This window comes from Mustela nigripes, chromosome 15 (genome assembly GCF_022355385.1).
Source record: "Mustela nigripes isolate SB6536 chromosome 15, MUSNIG.SB6536, whole genome shotgun sequence".
NCBI lineage: Eukaryota > Metazoa > Chordata > Mammalia > Carnivora > Mustelidae > Mustela > Mustela nigripes.
Genome location: NC_081571.1, coordinates 22,130,232 through 22,153,046, shown reverse-complemented (window position 1 = coordinate 22,153,046; position 22,815 = coordinate 22,130,232). Strand labels below are relative to the sequence as shown.

The 22,815-nt window shown below is 39.0% G+C and overlaps 1 protein-coding gene across 4 annotated transcripts in view; it reads left to right on the top strand.

The window, feature by feature from the left end:
* Positions 1-22,815, top strand: part of WDFY2 (WD repeat and FYVE domain containing 2) — a 182,004-nt gene that overhangs the window by 70,818 nt on the left and 88,371 nt on the right. For all 4 annotated transcript variants that reach the window (XM_059378346.1, XM_059378349.1, XM_059378347.1 and 1 more), the window contains exons 2-3: positions 6,239-6,306; positions 18,797-18,870. In XM_059378346.1, the coding sequence (XP_059234329.1) occupies positions 6,239-6,306; positions 18,797-18,870 (142 nt within the window). The remainder of the gene's footprint in view (positions 1-6,238; positions 6,307-18,796; positions 18,871-22,815) is intronic.

Sequence of the window (22,815 nt, the reverse complement as noted above, 5' to 3'; positions counted from 1 at the left end):
CTGCAGTTACTCTAAGGGTTGCTAGCTCAGGGGTACTATTGAGGCCAGGCCCTTTCTGCCTTCAACCCTGTGGACCTCAGTTGTCCCCTTCTGTCCTCAAGCTTGTTGTCTCATGAGTGAAGGTGGTTGCCTCAACTCCAGGCAAAATCTTTATTGCTTGTTCTTCTTAAATGTCTTTTGGGGTGAAATTCACATGACCTAGAGCGAACCACTTTAAAATGTGCAATTCAGTGGCATTTAGTGCGTGCACAGTGTGGTGTACCCACCAGCTATCTTTAGTTTCAAAACTTTGTCATCACCCCAGAAGAACACACCATTACCCACTGAGTAATTACTCCCCTTGCCCCCCCCCATCCCTGACAACCTCTCATCTTCTCTTCCTATGGATTTGTCTGTTCTGGACATTTCATTTAAAAGAATCAAACAGTATGTGACTTTTTTTGTCTGGCTGCTTTTACTTATTGTAATGTTTCTGAGGTTTAAGCAAGTTTAGGATGTGTCAGTACTCCATTCCTTTTCATGGACGATATTATATTATTTTATATATATACAACTTGTTTGTCCATTCATCTGCCAATGATATTAGGGTTGTTTATACCTATTGGCTATTGTGAATTGTGCTGTCACTTTTTTTCTTTATAAAAAAATGTATTACTTTTTAAGATTCCAGTGTAGGTAACATACAGTGTTCTATTAATTTCAGGGGCGCAATGTGGTGATTCGGCAGTTCTGTACATTACTCTGTGCTCTCTGTGATAAGTGTACTCTTAATCACCCTTTACCTATTTCACCCATCCCCCACCTACCTCCCCTCTGGCGACCACCAGTTTGTGCTCTATCTTTAAATTTAAAAAAAAAGGTTTTTTTTTAAGATTTTATTTGTTATTTATTTGACAGAGAGAGAGAGATCACAAGTAGGCAAGAGGCAGACAGAGAGAGAGGAAGGGAAGCAGGCTCCCTGCTGAGCAGAGAGCCCGATGCGGGACTTGATCCTAGGACCCTGAGATCATGACCTGAGCCGAAGGCAGTGGCTTAACTCACTGAGCCACCCAGGCACCTGTGCTCTATCTTTAAAAGTCTGTTATTTCTTGGGGCGCCTGGGTGGCTCAGTGGGTTAAGCCTCTGCTTTTGGCTCAGGTCACGGTCTCAGGGTCCTGGGATCGAGCCCTGCGTCGGCCTCTCTGCTCAGCGGGAAGCCTGCTTCTCCCTCTCTCTCTGCCTGCCTCTGCCTATTTGTGATCCGTCTCTCTGTCAAATAAATAAATAAAATCTTTAAAAAAAAAAAGTCTGTTATTTCTTGAATTCCACATGAGTGAAATCATATGGTATTTGTCTCTCTGACTGACTTATTTCACCTAGCATTATCCTCTTCATCCATGTTGTAGCAAATGGCAAGAATTGTACTGTTAGGAACATACATGAACACATATGTTTGCATACCTGTTTTCAGTTCTTCTGAGCACATACCTAGGAGTGGAATTAGTGGGTCATATGATTTGCTGTTTTTTTTTTTTAAAGATTTTATTTATTTATTTGTCAGAGAGAGAGTGAATGAGAGCGAGCACAGGCAGACAGAGTGGAAGGAAGAGTCAGAGGGAGAAGCAGGCTCCCTGAGGAGCAAGGAGCCCGATGTGGGACTCGATCCCAGGACGCTGGGATCATGACCTGAGCCGAAGGCAGCCGCTTAACCAACTGAGCCACCCAGGCGTCCCGGTTTGCTGGTTTTTTGGAGGAACTGTCAAACTAGTTTGAACAGTGGTTGCATCATTTTACATTTCTTTGAGGAATGTATGAGTGTTCCTATTCACTATAGCCTCTAGAACACTTAACTTCCATAAAAAAATTATTATAGGCCTTCCTAGTGAGTGGGAAATGGTATCTTACTGTGGCTTTGATTTGCATTCCCTGTTGACCAGTGATGTCAAATTATCTTTTCATGTGTTTTTTTGGCTACTTGTTAATCTTTGGGAAAATGTCCACTAAAGCCCTTTGTCCACCCTTTAATTGGGTTGCTTGTCATTTGAGTTCCTTACATAGTATGGGCACTAAATCCTCCATCATCTATATGATTTGCAAACGTTTTCTCCCATTCTGTAGCTTGTCCTCCCATTCTTGATGATGTCTCTGTTACACAAAAGTTTTGAATTTTTATGAGGTCTAATTTATTTATTTATTTTTTGTGCTCAGGCTGTCATGTCCAATTCAAGAGTCCATTGTTGAAGTCAAGGTCATGAAGATGTGCCTCTGTGTTCTCCTTTAATAGTTTTTAGTTTCAGCTTTGATATTCAGGTCATTAATCCATCCCTAGTTTTTGTATGTGAAGTTGGGGTCCGACTTCATTTCTCTGAATGTGGTTATCTAGTTGTTTTAGTACCATCTGTTGAAGAGATTATTCTTTTCCTGTTGAAGTGTCGTGACACCCTCATCAAAAATTTATGGTTCGTAGGTGTTTGTTTGCACCTATACCTGGACTCTCAGCTCTGCTCTGTTGATTCACATCTATGCTTCTGCTAATAATACTATGCTGTTTTGATTACTGAAACTTTGTAGTAAGTTCTGAAATAAGGAATTGGGAGGCCTCCAACTTCTGTTTTTCTTTCCAATATTGTTGTGGCTATTTGGGGCTTTTTGCCATTCCACATAGATTTGAAGATTGATGTTTCCATGTCCACAGTAAAAGCTGTTGGAGTTCTGAGGGGGATTGCATTCAGTCTGTAGATTGCTTTGGGGAGTGTTGTATTAATATCCGCTCTTCTAGTTGATGAACATGGGATACCTTCCCAATCCCATTGTGTCTTCTTTAATTTCTTTCAGCAGTGTTTGTAGTTGTCACTGTGCAAGGCCTTCACTTCCTTGGTTAAATTTATTTCTAGGGGTTTTATTCTTTTGGATGCTATTATAAATGGAATTTTTCTCTTAATTTTCTTTTCACAATTCTTGTTGCTGGTGTATAGAAACACAACTAATTTTTGTGTATTGATTTTTGTACCACGCAATTTTGCTTAATTTGTTTATGAGCTTTAGTAGTGCTTTTGTGGATTTGGGGGATTTTTTGTATGTAGAATCATATCCTTTGCAAATACAGATAGTTTTACTTCTTCCTTTCCAAATTGGATGCCTTACATTTCTTCTGTTTGCCTAATTACTCTGACCAGGAGTTCTAGTAATGTTGAAAAGCAGTGGTGGAAGTGGGCATCTTTGTCTTGTACTTGATTTTAGGGAGAAAGCTTTCAGTCTTTACCATTGAGTATAATGTTAGCTGTGAGTTTTTAAAGAATATCTTTTATCAGGTTGAGAAAACTTCCTTTCACTCCTTGTTTGCTGAGTGTTATTTATCATGAAAGGTTGTTGGATTTTGTCATGTGCTTTTGTGTTTGCTGAAATAATCATCTGTGTTTTCTTTGCCCCCGTCATCCTGTTAATGTGCTACATTACACTGATTGACATTTTTATGTTGAACCGCCCTTGTATTCCTCTGACAGATTGCACTTGGTCATAGCATGTAATACTTTCAGTGTGCTGTTTGATTTGGTTTGCTAGAATTTTGTTGAGGATTTTTTTTATCTGTATTGATAAGGGATATGGGATTCTTATTTTCTTTCTTTTTTTTTTTTTTTTGAAGATTTTATTTATTCATTTGACAGAGATCACAAGTAGGCAGAGAGGCAGTCAGAGAGAGAGGGAGGGAAGCAGGTTCCCTGCCGAACAGAGAGCCCGATGCGGGGCTCGATCCTAGGACCCTGGGATCATGACCTGAGCCGAAGGCAGAGGCTTTAACCCACTGAGCCACCCAGGCACCCCGGGACTGTTATTTTCTTGTGGTATCTTTGACTTTGGTATAAGATAATGCTGGCCTCATAAAATGTTAGAAAGTAAATAGTCCTTCCTCTTTATTTTTTGGAAGGTTGTTCATTCTTTAAGAGTTTGATTGAATTTAGTGAATTCAGTCAAGCCATCTGGTCCTGCACTATTATTTATGATTACTGGTTCTATCTCTTGAATTGTTTTAGGCCTGTTGAGATTATTTCTTTTTTGAGTTAGTTTTGGTAGATTGTGTGTTTCTGGGTGTTTTTTCCATTTAATCTAGATTATAAAGTTTACTGACGTACAGTTGTTCATAGTATTATAATTCATTTCTTTTAAGTAGTAATACTCCCACTTTATTTCTGATTTCAATTATTTACATTCTCTTTTTTTTTGTAATTAGTTTAGCTGAAGCTTAATTTTGGTGAACTTTTCAAAGAACCACATTTTAGTTTCACTGATACTGTCTTTGGTTTTTAATCTCTTTTGTTTTTTTTCTGTTCTAATCTTTATTATGTACTTTTATCTGCTGGCTTTGGGTTTGTGTGCTTTTGTGCTTTTAGTACCATAAAGTGTAAAGTAAGTTTGTTGATTTGAGGTCTTTCTTCTATTTTAATATAGGCATTTACTATCAGTTACCCTCTGAGTACTGCTTTCACTTCCCCTCACTGATTTTATTATGTTGTGTCTTTGTTTTCATCCATTTCAAAATACATTCTGATTTTCATAGTGGTTTTTCTTTGATCTTCGGTTGTTTAAGGTTATGTTGTTTGATTCCCACATATTTGTGATTTTTAGATGCTGCAAGTGCCTAACTAGACTTCAGAGTTCTAAAATAGTGATTCTGACACTGGCTCAGTAGCTAATTTGGTATAGGGACTGGTTCCTGGAGCTTCCTACTGTACCTTTCTCTGTGATGTCACCTGTATTTATTTTTGTTGAGATAACAATGTCCATATTAAAATGTCATACCAGAATATTCTAAAAAAAATAAGTGTAGCACTATGTATATAAATAGTATATGTATGGAATTACTTTTTACAAATTGTTTGCAATTATATCTGTCCATCCTATAAACTAGGATAGTTGAACCAGAAGATGGAATTTTTGCGTGTATATGTAATCATGTCACTGTATATCACTATATTGTGTCTTGTGGCTGTGGGCAGAAAATGGTATTTCTTTATTGTATCTGTATTTGGTCTAGTTTTTCTCCTAGTACTCCGTATAGGAGACCCATTGATAACGGGGAAAATCCAATACAATTTATAATTTTTTTTATTTTTTTGAAAAATCCAATACAATTTAAAACTTAGTCTAATACATTGACTTAAATAGTGTGAGATAAATATTCTCAGTCTTTGTTTGCTTTTTAGCCTGGGATGATTTAAGTGTGTGGAGTGAATGGTGTGGTATGTGGGATCTCCCACCAGTAGAGAACTGCTTATTTCTCTTGGTTTGATTTCTCCTACTGCCTCTGGTCTCTAGAAGAATGTTCTGTTACCTTCTAGATGTGTTTGCCTTGTTGGCCTGTGCAGATGCTGTCATGGCTGGTGTAACTAACTCATGGTGGGCCTTTCTGGTTAGTGAGAACCTAGTAGTACTCTCTGACTGCTTTATTTTCTCTCTGGCACCTTCTTTCTGAGCTCCTCTGGATCTCTGCCATGTCTGTATCTGACTGCTGGCCCGGAACTTCATTCACAGCCTTTGCTGCCGGATTTCCACGTTCCATCCAGCCCCACTGGCCAGCTTCTAGCTCAGGAATCTGAGTCTCAAAGTTTGTTACCTGACCATGTCTGGAAAAACCTTCTGTCAAGACGTGGCCTGGCCTGTGAGACTATGGATTTACTGTGTAACCCTTCTGTGTATGTCAGATGCTTCATTTCATCTCTTCACACTTCCTTTACTAGTAAAACCTAATAACTCCCCAGACAGATTGAATGCTTTCAGCAGACTAAGGCAAAAGTAACAAACTTGGACAGGCAGAACAACAATAAAAATAGTAATTTTCAAACACTTTCACTATTGCATGTGTGTATACAGACATGTGAGGATAATACTTCAAGAGTCATGTAATTCTAAGTGTGCACAAGCCTTAAATTTAAGGAACATAGGATCTATGGAGAGGCATAAGTGGTATGCACGTATATAGTTATAGATAAGTAAATATATTTAGTTACTTATAAATATATATTTATTTTGTTATATCTATAAATATGTATATTTATAAATATATATTTATGTGGTATTTGTATTATTTATCTATTATTTATTTATAAGTATTTATAATTAAGATCTATCTGTCTATATAAATATATGTAACATATTTAATCAAGACATAACATAGTTAAAGTTAAGAGGTTTGGTTTCTGTCACCATTTTCTCATGACTAAAAACACTGTGATTTAACACACGTATTGTTTTTCTTTTGCAGGACTGTTCGTGTATGGCTAAAGAGAGACAGTGGACAGTATTGGCCAAGCATATATCAAGTGATGCCTGGTAAGTATCTGGATCTCTGTGTTTAAAATTCAGACATGGGCCTCACCTCCCCTTCCCTTCCAGAGTGTCTTCTTTGTATTTTCTTCTTGAGTAGGGATATCTGAGAATTGGGATTATCATTATAATGGAAAGTACCATATTCAATCATTTTCTCTCTCAGTATGTAAAAGAAGAAAATTATTTTGACGTTGACTATATATATTCATAGTTTCTGAATAAGATTAATGGAAGAAGGACTGCAGCACACAGGCTCTCTGATTACAGCTGTCTCCTTCTTTTCCAACTTTTTGTTTAATTTTTTCATGAAGTACTTCCTTCAGCATTTAAAATTTTACCCGGTGATAACATTTGTGAAGTAAGTTTGTTCTTGCGTTATTGTTATGTTATTCATTCAAATACAAGACAGTCGGCATTGAGGATTTAGTTCTCACAAGGATTTGCTTAAGATTGAAACATTCTAGGGGTACCTGGGTGGCTCAGTGGGTTAAAGCCTCTGTGTTTGGCTCAGGTCATGGTCCCAGGGTCTTGGGATGGAGCCCTGCATCGGGCTCTCTGCTCAGTGGGGAGCCTGCTTCCTCCTCTCTCTCTCTGCCTACCTCTCTGCCTATTTGTGATCTGTCTGTCAAATGAAAAAATAATAATAATAAAAAAGATTGAAACATTCTAATTGGAGGTTAGTCTCATTTCCTCAAGCTCTTATGTGAGAAATGTCCTTGTACTGATAAATAGCTAATCTTTTAAATATATTAAAAAAAAACACATACTACTGATTCTTAGATTGGTGTGCTGGCAGAGGTTCTCCTATAGGGAGAGAAGAGCTGGCTTCCCAAAATAGGAAATTTCTTTTTAGTCTGATGTTTTATTATTAAAAATTAATGAAGTTTGGGTTTCCTGTTCCATGTTTGAGTATAAGATAATTATGTACATTCATTATTAGTTATATTAGTAAACATTTCCCTCACTCCCCTTCCTTCACATCTTAATTGAAATTGAAACCCTAGCAAAGTCCCTCTTCGGGTTTGTTGTCTGGGCCCGCTTACTCTGGCTTGCTTCACTGTGTACCTCTTCCCCTTGATAGGAGTACCCTGGTTTGGGAAATACATGCAACAGGGTACAGCCAAAATAAATGCAGGCTAAATTGTAGATATGATTAAGTTTATGCCCCTGGCAAGAGAATTCTGTGATAACAGAAACAGCAATTTTGCTTGTTGATGAACAAATGAATTATTAAGGATATGATCACTTTCTGTGATTTTCAAATTATCTTTGAGGTTTTGCATGCCTTCAGAATTTTATAGTAAGTAAATGATAACCAAGAAGCTCACCCAAGTGGTCAGTCCTGCATTAGGGAAGAAGAAAGTTCTTGTGATTTTTATATTAGCTCTTGACCTGTTGTGCCACCAGCAGACGGGCATTCTATAGCAAAAGGCCTGGGTGAACTTTCTCTTTAGGCTGTGGCAGTGATGAGGGCTCAGGTAAAAGGAAAAGGAAAGGGATTCTCTGATGGACTGCTTTTCCTGATTTTTGAGTGATGTAACCAATCTTATCCGTGGTCTCATTTTTTCATCAAACTTGACATGGTATCCGACTAGAGGACGTGTGGAAGGTCTGTAGTCAGCTCTGGAGAGCTGTCACTCCCATGACCATGAAGACAGAGGGGTCAGACCTTGGCAGAATGATAAGAACTCGGGGATGGTGAGCAAGGAATCTTCTTGGGATGAACATGAATAGGACTCTCATGGGGACACAGCATCCTGAGCCATTGCTTCTCTGCCCCCTTCCCCATGTGCACATCCAGACACATTTTGCTGTCATTTTCTGACGTTCTCTTTATTTGAATGTCACTGAGAATACAGAGAAGCCTCTAGTTGGGTTTTTATAATTTATGAAGCTGTGTGAATAACTACAGGCTGCTGTAGCTCCTCCCCCAGGCAGAAGTGCTCAGTATATAAATACTTACTGCAGACTTGAGTCTGATATTAAAGAAGAGTGCCTGAGATCATTAGTGGACATTTTCCTAGGGCTTAAACACAGTTGTGAGGAGAACCCTTGAATTATTTGCATATTTTGCCAATGGCCTTCTACTGAAGGGAGTGAAAAAGGTATCGCTTTGCTATTAAAATGTGTTTTGGCCAGCTGCATTAGGGTCACCTGAGAACTTACTGGCAATGCAGATATTGGGTTTCATGCTAGACCTACTGAATCAAAATCTGCATTTTTAATAAGATCCTTAGGTGATGTGAATGTAATGTTTGAGAAGACTGTCTTCTAGCATTATAGTCAACATGCTGATCTATTTACACATATTTATATGAACATAGAGAAAGCCTCATGCATATACGCTATTAATTTGTAAATAATGGATATAAGTATACATTATAAGTACACATTCTAGTGGATCAAACATTTATTGCATACCTGCTGTATGCAGGCCCGCTGAGCTAGTTGCCATGGGTTGCAAATGAATAAGGTGCATATGGTCAAGGTGTTTTCCATAATCTTTTATTGTTGGATGGCTACCACTACCACAGAGAGGTAAAAAAACCAAAAGGCTATATTCTTCACAATTGATCAGAAATTGGCTTCTATGTTCCTAGGAGTTGAATGTACTTAGAAAACACAGTAGCTAATCTTTGAGCAAGAGTCAGTTTTGTTTAACTTGAGAGAGGTAGTATCTTGTTGCATAAGGAATTATGCTATATTTTTGGACAGTTAGAAAACTTGAAATAACTTTGAATTTCCAAAGACTTGTTTTGCATTTCTTTCTGTTGAAAGGTGTTATGGGGCGCTGGGGTGGCTCCGTCGGTTAAGCATCTGCCTTCGGCTCAGTTCATGATTCCAGGGTCCTGGGATCCAGCCGCACATTGCAGGGAGCCTGCTTCTCCTTCTCCCTCTGCAGACTGCTCTGCCTACTTGTATTCCCTCTTTTTCTCTCTGTCAAATAAATAAATAAAATCTTAAAAAAAAAAAAAGAAAGAAACCTGTTTTGTTAAGAGATTACTTAGTCTTATCCTTAAGTAATGATTATGTGGTATTTACAAAATAAGTAGAAAGATAGAGTATATCTAGAGGCTATGTCATGGACATCACAAGGCAGAGAGGACCATATGGTGAGTTTATGGTGGTATAAAATAAGCAGTATTCCAAATCCAGAAGAGACCATAAAGAAAATACCTTGTACATGTAATATATGGCTTATTTATTTATCTGTTTATTAACATACCTTTTAAGGTAGCATTTGTCGTGTTCTGCATAGGATAGTAGTGTTTTGTAGCATTGAGAAGAATTTGGAGTTTCCCGGAGCGGGAGGAAGCACAAGGCATTAGATGGAAAGGGATGAACGGTGAAGGCTGAGTATGATGTTGGGAGTGAGTCTGAAAGGATAGGTGTGAGAAGGCTGGATGAATTTAGGGTGTGGTAGACAAAAGAATAAGAAACAGACACACCATGATCAAAAACACATCTGCTTTGGGGGTGTGTCCTCCTACCCTGTGTTTTCTGAGAAGCTCCCGCTTCCCCTTTAAGAGGGAATCAGGAGAGACCAGACTTGCCTGGTGAAGGCTGTTTGCTCCCGAGCCAACCTGATTTTCCCAGAATTTAGAATTTGGAGTAGGAAATTCTCGTGTCAGCCTCAGCTGGTCCCGTGAGCTGGGAACATGTAAACCTTATAGCTGTGAGGTATTTGAGTGCATACAGAACAAGGGAAAACTGATCCCCTTAAAAGGAAGTAGGAATCAGAGAGAAAGGACCACATGGCTCCAGAGGGAAAGAAAGCAAAACAGGTGATGCCTGAAGGTTTTTGTCCTCCCCCTCCTCCTCCTGATCTCCAGAAGCTGGCTCTGCTTTTGCCTTTGAATTCAAGAGATATGTCCAAGAGTGCTAACATTCCCTCCAGTGGGTTTCTCTGCCTCCCAACTGCAAGTTTCTGACATGGCCTAGCCATGATTGTATACCTCCCAATTCCTGCCTGTTCAGTTTCTCCAGGATCTCTATGAACTTTAAAGAGAAAAGACAGAGCCATGTCCCAATTGATGCCACTGTGCTGTTGAGCTGAAAATAGATTGGGAAGAGTGAGAGCAAGTAAAGAAAAGCAGAAAGAGATATTGATCCTGTTTAATTTCTTTGGACAGTTCATACAACAGATTTTAAAAGTTTCTTCCATACTCAACACCGTGCAGTGTCCCAAGGGTATAGTGGTTAAGTAGGGCATATGGTTCCTGTCTTCATGGTGTGTATAGTCTCGGTGAGGAAGGCAAACTTAAAATAAACACCACTCACGCTGTGTGCTGAGTGATATAATGGGAAACAGGCGTCATAGGAACATGGTCACAAAGGTTCCCTGAAGAAAGCCCCATTTTAAACCCTGCTGCCTATAGAGAATTTGGGGTGACTGATGACTTGTTTTGTAATTTCCTGTGTGCCAATTTTTACGGGTGACTGAGAAATGAGAGCATTTTCTTACCTAATATTCTTTGAAAAATCGTATCTTCTTGATGTACGTCGTGTGCTAGCTGCTTATTATTGCCTGTGAGAAGGTCAAGTTAACGATGTACCCAACTGGGACCTCTTGGAGCTTGGAAACCAGAGAGGGGCCTTTCTGAGGGTATAGAGTTGAGGTTTCAGTTGTAGCCATAAACGATTATTTGTTCCAGGCTTCTAATAGGTACCCTTTCAACCACCAGGTCTCTGCAGAGGGAAGAAACAAAACAAAACAAAATATGAAAAGCATAGGCATTTCCTTTTTCATGGTTGAATTATTTTAGATTTGCTTTTTAAACTCGGTTTGCCATTCATGGGTCAAACAAAGAGATGGAGGAGAGAAATCTCCAGCAGGAGCCAGGGAGGCAGGTGTTCGAGATCTTGCTTATTGTATTAAAGTATTGGGTATCATGTCTGGGCCTTTACTGCCAGCTTTCCCCCATGGGCATGGGAATAGGTGAAGCAGCTTGGCTGCCAAGGATGTGGTGACTGGGAGGTTAAGAGGCCCGGAGCCCTAGGACTGAGGGTGTGCCGGACAGTTGGAAAATCTCTGTGGGTTCTGTGGTTGGCGGGGCAAGCAGGTGGTATTTACTTTGGCTCCTCGGTGTTTATGAATTTGTCCCTAAAGCAGAACAGAAGATGGTTTTTCAAAGATAAAGTGCAGATCAGAGGCGCACCTAACACAGCAATAAAATGACCTGTGTTTTTCTCTGCCTTGGTGTGGTTGAGTTGGCATTTGCCCCATCTGGAGCTTTGTACTTGGGACCCCTTCAGTTTTTCACACAGGCCGGCAGCTTGACAATTTGCTTGGCTAACTTTTAATGTATAGGAACTCGAGTCCTCACTGAAAAGTGAAATTTTGAACCACTGCTTCCTGGTTTTTATCAAAAAGCCTGTTTGAAAGAAAGACTGCTTATGGAGGGCTGTATGGTGGCCATGCTGTGTGATGGCTCATTGGCACAGTCTTCCCACTTTGGGTTAGCCCTCTGTGGGAATGCCTGTCTTCATTGCGTCCTCTGCTTGGACCGAGGTGTTGCATATACGAGATGCTTTATGGCTGTTTTTGAAGTAATTGTCGACCATAGTGCTCAGCGTGCCTCTGAGGAAGCGCTGAGGGGGCCAGAAGCCCCTTGCTTTCTCTAAGGCAGAACTTAACCAGCCCATGTGCCGCATCAGGTGCTGGGATGATCAAAGCGGATTGCAGACCCTGAGAGCTGATCTTCGGAGCTGGGCAGGAAATCCAGTCATCGGGGCCCTGCAGATCTCCTCCGTTGACTCCAGTGGCTGTTCAGATCTAGTTTTCTGTATGTGAGGTGAAAAAGGTTGGGGGGACAGCTCTAGGGACCTGGTTCACAGCCCTTATGGATCATTGTAAAACATGGAACCTATTGTGTTTGCCAACAGATCTTTATTCTCATTTTCTTTCTGTTCTTCTTCTTCTTTTTTTTTTTTTTCTTGTTCTTACACATATTGTCTTTAGTCGTGACATTTTGCTTATTTCTATTCTTTGGTTTCATTGTGATGCCTTTTTTTTTTTTTTTTTAAGATTTTATTTATTTAACAGAGAGCACAAGCAGGCAGAGTGGCAGGCAGAGGGAGAGGGGGAAGCATTTTCCTTGCCAAGCAAGGATCCCAATGTAGTGCTCGATCCCAGGACCCTGGGATCATGACCTGAGCCAAAGGCAGATGCCCAACTGACTGAGCCACCCAGGCGCCCCTCATTGTGTCTGCTTTTTAAGTCATTTCAAATTCCTTGTGAAATGAGGTAGGGAATGCATTAAATTATCTTAGTTAAGACAGAGAGATGAAGTTTGGACATAGGCTTACTGTTTACATGAAATTCACCCCAAAATATGTATTTTTTAAGATGGGAGTTTTCAAAATAGCTTTTATGTTGGAACCTGTGCCTGGGTGGGAAACTAGAATTGGATTTTCATTTTTGCTGCCAGTTTGCTGAGTCATTTCAGGCAAATCCTTTGCATTTTCCCTGCTCTGGAGCCTGATGAATAAACTGTCCCATTTCCTTTGATCTCAAATTTGCAAAAATATTTTGGTTGTGAGTTACATTAAATAAGTAATTTATAAAGTATTTTCAGGTTCATGATGCTTTAACAATATAGACTATAGCTAATCTGTACCCAAGGGGGATTAGGAAAAGACTGACCAATATGTGAGGTTGTGGCTAGATTGATTTCCTTTTCCTTTAGTTCTACAGCAACAGATAATGTGAAAATTGAAATGAGTAATATGTTCACGTACTGTATACCTGGGTTGGAAATGGGTCATTTTGTATGTAATTGCAAGTGTTGAATTTTCCAAGGTCAAAGGAGAACTTTGTGTAATTTAAGACAATTGGTGGAACTGGTTTGTGTGTTTTCCTATCTCTCTTCTACTGGATTTATTGAAGTTTTGGGGGAAATTCATGTGGATAGATTAGTAGTAAAAACGATTTAAAATAATGAATTTGGCATTTCTGTTTTTATAAGGTGGTGATTGTTTTGGTGACTTATAGACAACATCTTTAACTCAATTGAGAGACTTTTCTTGGCAGACTAAGGGATATGGGTATAATTGGGAAATGCTCATCTTATTATTTTATATCTTATTTCAAATAACTCCTTGGTTCCTAGTTGTGAAGTATATTGTTCTTTTGTTGGTTTCTTTTGGTATAGGTTTTGTTAGGGAACCATATGTAAAAGCAATTCACTGTTTTTGCTATCAACATTTTCAAAAAGAGTTATGTAATATGATCTTTTAATTCTGTATTTACTAAGAAGAAAATATGCCCAAGGAACTTCTGATTTTTAATTAAATGAAAACATGAATTATCCAAGGTAAAAATAATGGATTATCAACTAATCTGAATAATTACAGCATTTATTTAGCATATTCTTGTTTGATTTTCATATGACAGAGTTTAAAAAAATTTTTTTGAACTTAGATCTTAAACTTGTAGCTGTAACTTAAAACCTGTCTGGGAGAAAAAATGACCACTCCTAATTCACTATAATTTTGCTGATATTACTCAGACTAAATTAAAAGGAAACAAGTGGTTAGTTTTAGTAGAGTGCATAAAATATTTGCTTGAAATGGAAAATGATTTTTAATGCTGGGCAACTGAAGTCTTAAATATAAGTGTTCTTAGTAAAACATGGGTTAAATATTGTAAACCTAATAAATATTGTCTTGTGATAAACAGGACTGAATGACATAGTGTCCGTGAATTAAATATTTATTGTGTGGTAGTAGGGTGCTCCTTGAAGTTTTTTAAAGATTTTATTTGTTTATTTGAGAGGGAGAGAATATGAATGGAGGGGAGGGGCAGAGGGAGAGGGAGAAACAGATTTCTTGCTGAGCAGGGAACCTGATGTGGGGGTCAGTCCCAGATCATGACCTGCGCCAAAGGCCAGTGTCGACAGAGCCACCCAGGCTCCTTGAAGTCCTCTTATTGTAGGATCCTCATATTCAACTTGATCAGGATTCCTTTAATACCTGAAGTTTTGTTCATGGAAGTACCGTTGTTGGCTTAGTTTTAAAGAGACCACTAGAACATCCCATGAGGATTAGTAATGCCTTTACCATTGTAAAGCAGTCAGTGTGGATTTCAATCCACAGTTTTAGTGAAACTTGTGTTTGAGTAAAGTCCAACCAATAAGCAAAGGACAGAAAATAAATCAGTCATAAAATGAAAAGAATTATAGGTATAAATAACAGAAATTAGTTAACTCCCCCCCATAAGTGTATTTTGAGAATGCCTTCTCAACTTTTTTTTTTTTAAGCAAGAGCCATATATATTTTTTATATATATAATCTTTTTTTTTTTTTTTGAGACCACTTGATGGATAGAAGTATTAGAAATACAAGTAGCCAATTTCTCTGTAATCCATTTAATCACTAACTCTGTTGAGGTTGATGTCAGTCTCTTGAGTTCCAGTTTTTTGGGGCTTATATCTCCTAGGCTTTTCTCCTTTCAAATTAAATGGTCATTAATATAAATACCCAGACTGGGCCTTCTCTTTATTTCAGTTTTCCCTAAATCTTATGCTGAATACCTGCCTAAAACTATAAAGATTTCATTTTAAAAAATTCTCAATGTTATGAAATCATTTAATTTTTAAAATAAGATTTTGACAGGCCATCAAGGTCTGAAGTCCTGATACTTACATAAGAGACTATTATTTTTCATTACTCATAGACCTCCACAAATTTCTTTTCCATCTTATTTGTGCCTTTTAGTATCTTTCAGAAATTTTGCCAAATAACTTCTTTTGGCTATCCTCAGTCTGAAACAGAAAAGAGAAAGGGCCAGTCTTAATCAGATAGCATAGAAATGAGTTCTTGGGGTGGACGGGTGGCTCAGTGGTTTAAAGCCTCTGCCTTCGGCTCAGGTCATGATCTCAGTGTCCTGGGATCGAGCCTCACATCAGGCATGCTTGGAGCCTGCTTCCTCTCCTCTCTCTCTGCTTCTCTGCCTACTTGTGATCTTTGTCTGTCAAATAAATAAATAAAATCTTAAAAAAAAAAAAAAGAAATGAGTTCTTGTACTATTTTATTGAGGAATAAACCATGGGCATTGTTTTTCTTAGGTTTTAATAGACACGTTGGGGAAAAAATGGGAACCTAATGGTATAACATCAGCAAGACTAGTGGCAAGGCCTTGAATTTCAGTTACTGGGTTTGTGTAGGAACAGTCCCAGGCAAACTCCATACAGATGGTATATGTGGGAGGCCTTGGCAAATGGGGGTTGCCCCACAAAGCTTACCAGGTGTGGTTATCCTTTCTTGTGGGGAAAACAGTTAAAGGTGGGGGAAATAAATATATCTTCAGGTTTTGTATCATGCTGTATTTATTTCATCTCGAGTTCAAGGATGCAGCTTTGAAGGAGAAAGTCAGTGGAGGAGCTGTATTGTCATTTTATGGGTCTGGTCAGCCATTTCACCGAATCTTTGGAAAAAGCCCTGCAAGATGGGAGAGTAGAAAGCTCTCAGCCATTTCATCTCTCACCTCAACTTTTAGCCATCAGATGGAGCAATTCTTTATTGACCTAGGAACTATTAGTATTATATCATTTAAAGCTGAATTCTTAACTTGTGAAACATCACGTTTTTGCAATGTAGCTACAAATATTGTGGCTTAAATCATATTTTATTTTATTTTTTTTTCCCTACCCTTCCTGCTGAGGGACCCCTTTTACCATTTGGCCAGAATTACCATTAATTTACTGTGACTTATTATCCTTCCCAGACAGTTTTTCTCCTTTGATATTTTCTTCCATGGATAGGAGCCCATTTTGTATGGGCCATGAGACTAGTCTTTCACACACTGCTTTTTTTGTTAATTTCTGGTGAGTTGAAGTTGGAAGGCTCTCTCTTGTCAATCTCTCTATTCCCCCATTTCCCAAAAGGAAAGTCATTTACTGTAACAACAGACACGGGCATTGATATTCTCTTCAGTCCACTCCCTGCCTCCTTGGCCCTGCCAGGGCCTATGGGTAACCAGCCCAGGGCCTATTCCTGTGAGAGTGTCACAGTTGGGAAATGGTTTGAGGAGCATCAGAAGGCTCACCTACCAAAAGTCTTTTGCTACACACACACACACACACACACACACACACACAACATACACGCACGCACACACGCACTCACACGGGTTTGCTTGGTGTTTTACCAATAATGCTCCATTGGAGGGGTGGCTTTGTTTTTGGGGGCAGCTGGAAGCTAATGCCCTTTAGCTCTGGCAGTGCCCTGTCTAGAACCGTCTTGGGTTCAATTATATGTGTTCTAGAACAACAGGATTTCTAAAGTAAATTTCATTTGTTTATGGGATTCTCTGGGAAAGGTCTCTTCCTTTTGAGTTCTGGTGATGTTTTCTTCCTGTAAACGTAAAGTGATTTGGACTATAATGGTGACATTGGGATGAGTCTTCTAGTTCCTGTACACGGTTGGGGCCACAGTCTATAAATTCCTTGATGACAGCTGTAATTCCTTATCTATCATTATATCACATGCCCAGAACGCAGTAAGCATTCTGCATTTTTGTTGAAAGAATAATAGGAAATCTAGTAAAAGGGCGAAGAAATCCAGAAAGAAAGAAATAGCAGTGTAGATGTCAGGGTAGCCTACGCAGTGTTGTAAAAAAGTCATTTAAGTCACATTCGGAGAGCAGTTTGTTTTCTAACTATTACATAAGCAGATATGAACTTTGGAGGAAATCACACAGAAGAGACTTTTTTATATGGTCAGTCAGGCAGCTAAATGATAAAGTTATTCTTGACCAGTTTGTAGCCCTTTGGGGTTTTGCTTCATAGGCTCATGCTTATATCTTAATACACCATAAGATATTTAAAACTTTTAACAGGAATAGCAAAAGAATAAGGCTAATACAGTAATAATCTTGTCACCTGAACACAAAAACAGTTCCATTTCTCCACGTATGTTTTTAGGTGACTGTGTACTTTATGTAGTTGTAATCACAATGTATTTTTTCTTTTGTTCTTTTCAGCTAACATGGTCATTTTCCACGAAATCGTTAGATTTTAATTCTGAATACATGTTACAGGCTTATGAGACCTTGCATCTTAAAACCTGCCTAGAAATTGTGCCGACATAATTGATGGGCTATAGGCGAGAAAGAATGACTTCCTTAGGGCAGCGCATTAAATATCATTTGACTACTTTTTGCAGCAGTGTCCTTTTGGGAATCCAGTTTAATTTTGTGGCTGATCAGGGTGAAGATATTCTGCTGTTCTGGTAGAAGTGTGGGGGAGGGGGGAGTTATTCTTTGTGTTTCCATTTTCTGAATATATCACGATTGAAAATTAGAAAAAAGCAGATACTTCATGTGGTTTGAAAGATCTTTTTTGTTGTTCAGGGTCCTTTTATAGAGAATTTAAAAATGCTACTAAGTGATCTGTTATGCAGTGGCTCTCTTAGTAGAACTTGAAATTCTTTTATAGTTTAGAGGTAATCTAAGTAGGGTATTTCAAAATAGGACTGCGTGTTTGAATGAAGTCTTTGAACCTTCTCTAACTTCTTTATTCCTGTGTGACCTTGAGTAAGACATCTAATCATAACTGGAAAGTAGGAGTAAGGCTGGCTGAGGCTGATTCTGATTATGATGATGAGCACTTTGTCATGTACGGGGCTACTGTGAGGGCGGAAGAGAAATTTAAAAATTGTGTTGGACTTGTTTTTAGAACAACTATTTCAGTGTAACGTAAATTGTCAACAGGCCCCATTCTTACGAGCCGGTGGCAATAGGGAAGGCAGGGATGGGGAAGCTATCTGCTCAGTAAGCACTTCTTGCCCACACTGGCTTCAGGTTATGCTTAGTTTACTTCTCAGGTATACTCAGGTAGTAGCCAATTTTGCAGAACAGGGAGGCCCTACCCAGACTTGATTTCTTTCCTATGGAGCCTGGCTCTGTGTCCAGCTGGTTCCCCTAAACAAGACAGATCCTCCATCTTTTTCACTCAGCAGTCTTCAAGGCTGAGAGTAAAAGACCTGTTCTGTTAGTCCACATGCCCCAAAACAATTCGGAATCAAAAACCAGATTTTTATACTAGTGTGTGTATGTGAGGGGAGGATGGAATTATAAGATCTTTCTTTTTATTTTTTCCCTAGTTGAGAAAAGATAGGTTGTTTCTAATAAAGATGGGGTTTGAGTGGAAGAGATAGATCGAGGGCAGAAGGAATACACAGCGCAAAATATTGTTAATCTAGTCAAGCAAATTCTGATTCCATACTGACGGAACAGCTGAGACCAAGCGCCTTGGAACTAGTCCAGTTTGAGATAATCTTACTCGTTATATTCATTAAAAGGATAACTGAAAAAACTAGGGGTTGGTTGTAAGATTACTGTTTTTATTTTTTGGTGAGTGGGCATTAAATGAACTGTTTTTCAGGAAATAGTGGGGAAAAAAATAGCCACACACTCTTAGCTAGTTAGTCACTCCTGAATCGATGAGAGTCATCATTTTGTTAATTTCATCAACATGTTCATTTCTTTCAGCTCCATGTTCATGCATGTCTTTTAACCCGGAAACAAGAAGACTGTCCATAGGTCTAGACAATGGTACAATCTCAGTAAGTACACATAAATAAGATTTCCAATTGAAATACTTCCCTTCCTGTGGAATACGTGTATATGTATTATGATGAGAATGATTTATTTGTTGTTTTTTTCAAATGAACAAATTAGTTTTCTTGCTGAGTGAAGTGGAAATTGCAGTGCAGCAGATTATGGTGAAGTGTAGGGAGAGCTGATATCAGTCTCCGTTTAAATGTTGACAAGATTCAGCTTGCCTTCCCATGGACCCAGTGGCTAGAATGGGAGCTTTACGAGGCCCCTGAGTGAACCCTGTGAATCTGTGTGTTAGTGAGAGCACTCAGGGATACTCGAGGCTGTGATAAGATGGTTAATCATGGCATCATGTGCTTCCTCAGAAAAGTGACAGAACACAAGGGAAATGTCTTCTCAGACCAGCATGTCTGCTCTCTGATACTTGATGTTTTTTTCCTTTCCCTCTTCTTCTGCTCCTTCTTGTCTTAACTCCCTCTAGCTGTGAAGAGAGTCCTGTAAATTGTATGAATTTGTTAAAAAAAAAAAAATCACAGAATCTACATTAGGCTTAGGGTAGAGTCAGATAAATGTTAGGCTTTTTTTTTTTTTTTTTTTTTTTTTAACTGTAGATCTTGAGGGAACTGAAGTGATTAGGGATTGGGAGTTTCAGGTTTTACTTCTTAACTTAAACATTTTTAAAAAAATATGTTTAGTTTCAGCTACTGTTTTAACTAAGTGCAACAAGATTGATCTGGCAGATTCTCCATTTTGGTAAATTATGCATTATTGCCTGCAGTCCTGACAAGAGAGGCCCTGCTTTGGGACTTGTGAATTAAAGGACCCTGTTCTGCCTGGCCACATTTCCCTAGAGGATGAAGGACCCTAAGAAGTCCAGGGCGTATGCCCAACTTAGGCTCTCACGCCACCTACCCCCATGTTCTGAGTACCTGACTTGAATTTTCCTGACCCCAAACAGCTTAAAGTCTGTCGGCATGTACTGTATTGTGGAACTTCAAGGAGTCTAGAAATTATAAATTCCTTCCAGTACCTCCAGGTGGTTGAAGGTATATTTGTTAAGATTTGAGGAAGTGACCATATTTTATTTAATAGTTTAACTTGATATATAACTTTTAAATATTTAGACATATGGAACATGGATTTCCATCTGTAATCATAACCTGATTCTTACAAGGGGTCTGAAGAGGTGGGCTTGGAATTTTTCATTTGGTCTTTAGTCAAAACATTTGTTTGGTAACTCTTAATGGAAATTTTAACAGTATTATTAAATATGTATCTGCCTGTTGACAAATATTTATGGAATTTCTATAATGTCCAGTGCAGTTGGGAGGTGTGTAAACTCTGTCCTGTAGGAGGACAGCAGAGAAGTAAATGATATGGACCTTCATCTGGTTTGAGGAGAGTTATTTTTAAAAAGTGGGGTCTGTGTGGGATAAATTTATTTTTGAAAAATGAAGGGGGGTAACTGGATTGTTCAGTGAACTGAGGTTCACTGCAAAGGAAATCTGAAAAGATGAGCTAAGTTCTATATATTGTCCCAACAGTTCGTGGAATAGTATATGTAACACTCACTGTATATGTAACACTCACTCACTCCATGAAAAGACTTAAGTGTATATAACATATGGGTGAATCTTCGCATTTTTTGAAATCAGTGTAGGTGGTTCATTGGTGCTGATAAATTTGGCTTTAAAGGCGAGAAAGGTGACCAAAGTAAGTTATGGAGCATTCTGGCTATTTAATGTGTATAAGAGGAGAGACCAACTTAGCCATTATTTGTTTAGTGAATGAAACTGCCAGAGAAGTGGAACATAAATCAGGGGGGCTAGCTTGGGATGCTTTTGGTGTAGCCATACTGTGTGGATATCCCAAGCCTTACCTTACCCTGATCTCCTAGAAAAGATTAAGAACCCAGCTTCTATGACATAATTTCCTTAAAAGAACCTGTTTTATATTGTCAAAGCGGATGAGTTGTAGACACTGTATTCTCATTTGAAGAACTGTGAAGAGCTGATTTAGGAAAGACACACGGAGAGAAGGGCTTGTTTAAGGTTCCACGTTCTCACTGGGGTTAGGAATACTTACACAAAGTCTCAGCTTTCCGGACCTGAGAAATGCTATGCAGAGACTGCTCATTCTCTGTTCCCTGAGTATAGCAAATAAACTTTAAAAAGAAGTAACTAGTTAAATTTTGGGGGAGGGGATGGTGAACTTATTTAAAAAAAAAAAAGAAAGGAGGACATCAGAATGTTAGTCCTCGTGTCTCTTTATTCTGCCGAATGAAAAAGATGGAAGAGACAGTTAACCTTACATAACTGAAATGAATTAGAGATGAAGTGTAGACAGCCAGTACAGACTATGGTTTCAAAAACTTGTCTGCAAAAGGAAGGAGAGGGAGGGTGAGCGCTGCAGCAAGATGAGACGGTAGACAAGCAGCAGGGGGTTCCTGAGCAACTCGGAGAATTTAGCTTTGGAGAATTTAGCTTTGGAGAAGAGTGGAGAAACTGTTGAGATAGAGAAAGGCTGAGGCAGTTGTGAGATGCAGGAACGGAATGACCTTTTCAGTTTCTCCTGAAGTAGCAAGTTAGATCACCTATTCAGAGAAGCTAGAGGGGGTGAGGGTGTGTTTTCATGTCTGTACATTTCACTCTTGCTAGTCTTAGAACCCTGATCCCCCTTCTGCCATCTTGGTGTACAGAGTCCCAATTCTCTCTCATCACCTTGTTCGAACGTCATCTCCCTTTTCGTGCTTTGGTTTTTGTTTTGTTGGATGGTTCCTCAGCCCTTCCAACTGAAATGAATCACACACATTACTCCATGGGTTAGCTGTATTATATTGCTCATTTAACTTGTTTTATAAAAAGTTTTTAAGTCTGTCTCCTCCATTAAAGTGTTAAGTGTTGAGGAGTTGGCCCATCCCTTACTCATCGTAGTAGGGTTCCTTGTACAAATTAGGGACTCAGTGAATAATATGTTAGATGAGTTGCTGAATAAAGTACAAATGCTATTATTATTTAGTAGAGCTGGCTGTACTAAGTACCTGCTTGAATTCTGAGATAGTTTATTTGCATAATTCTGTTGCCATTCAAAATATTTGTCACAATAGGAGTAACTTCTGCAGTGGAAAACATTATGCCCAATAGTTTAATTCATCTTGAGTTTTCCAAAATGTCATCTGTTTAAATGTCAAAGAAGTCACTCATACTGTGCAGACTGCTATTCATGCTAAAGTAGGACTTAGAAATTTTCTTTTTTAAAATTTTATTTATTTATTAAAGATTTATTTATTATTTATTTGCGACAAAGCACGAGCAGAGGGAAGAGGCAGAGGGAGAGGGAAGCCCGATGCAGGGCTTGATCCCAAGACCCTGGGACCATGACCAGAGCCAAAGGTAGATGCTTAACTGACTGAGCCACCCAGGCGCCCTTTCCTTTCTTTTCCTTTTCCTTTTCCTTTCCTTTCCATTTTTAAAATACATTTTTTTAAAGTTTCTTTTTAAAATTTATTTATTTGACATAGACACAGTGAGAGAAGGAACAGAAGCAGGGTGGTGGGAGAGGGAGAAGCAGACTTCCTGCCAAGCTGGGAGCCCAACGTAGGGCTCAACCCCAGGACCCCAGGATCATGACCTGAGCTGGGTGGATACTTAACGACTAAGCCACCCAGGCGCCCCTTTTATTTTTTAAAGATTTTTGTTTTTAATTTATTCATTTGTGGGAGAGAGCAAGCCAGTGAGAGCATGAGCAAGGGGGAGGGGCAGACTCCATGCTGAGCCGGAAGCTGGACACTGGTCGGTCCCAGGACCCTGGGATTGAGACTTGAGCCAAAGGTAGATGCTAAGTGACTGACCCACCCAGGTCTCCGAAATTTTCTATCACAGTATATCATGTATTCTAGCCAACCAACAAATAAATCTAAAACATCAACAATGTGCAAAATATTTCGATTC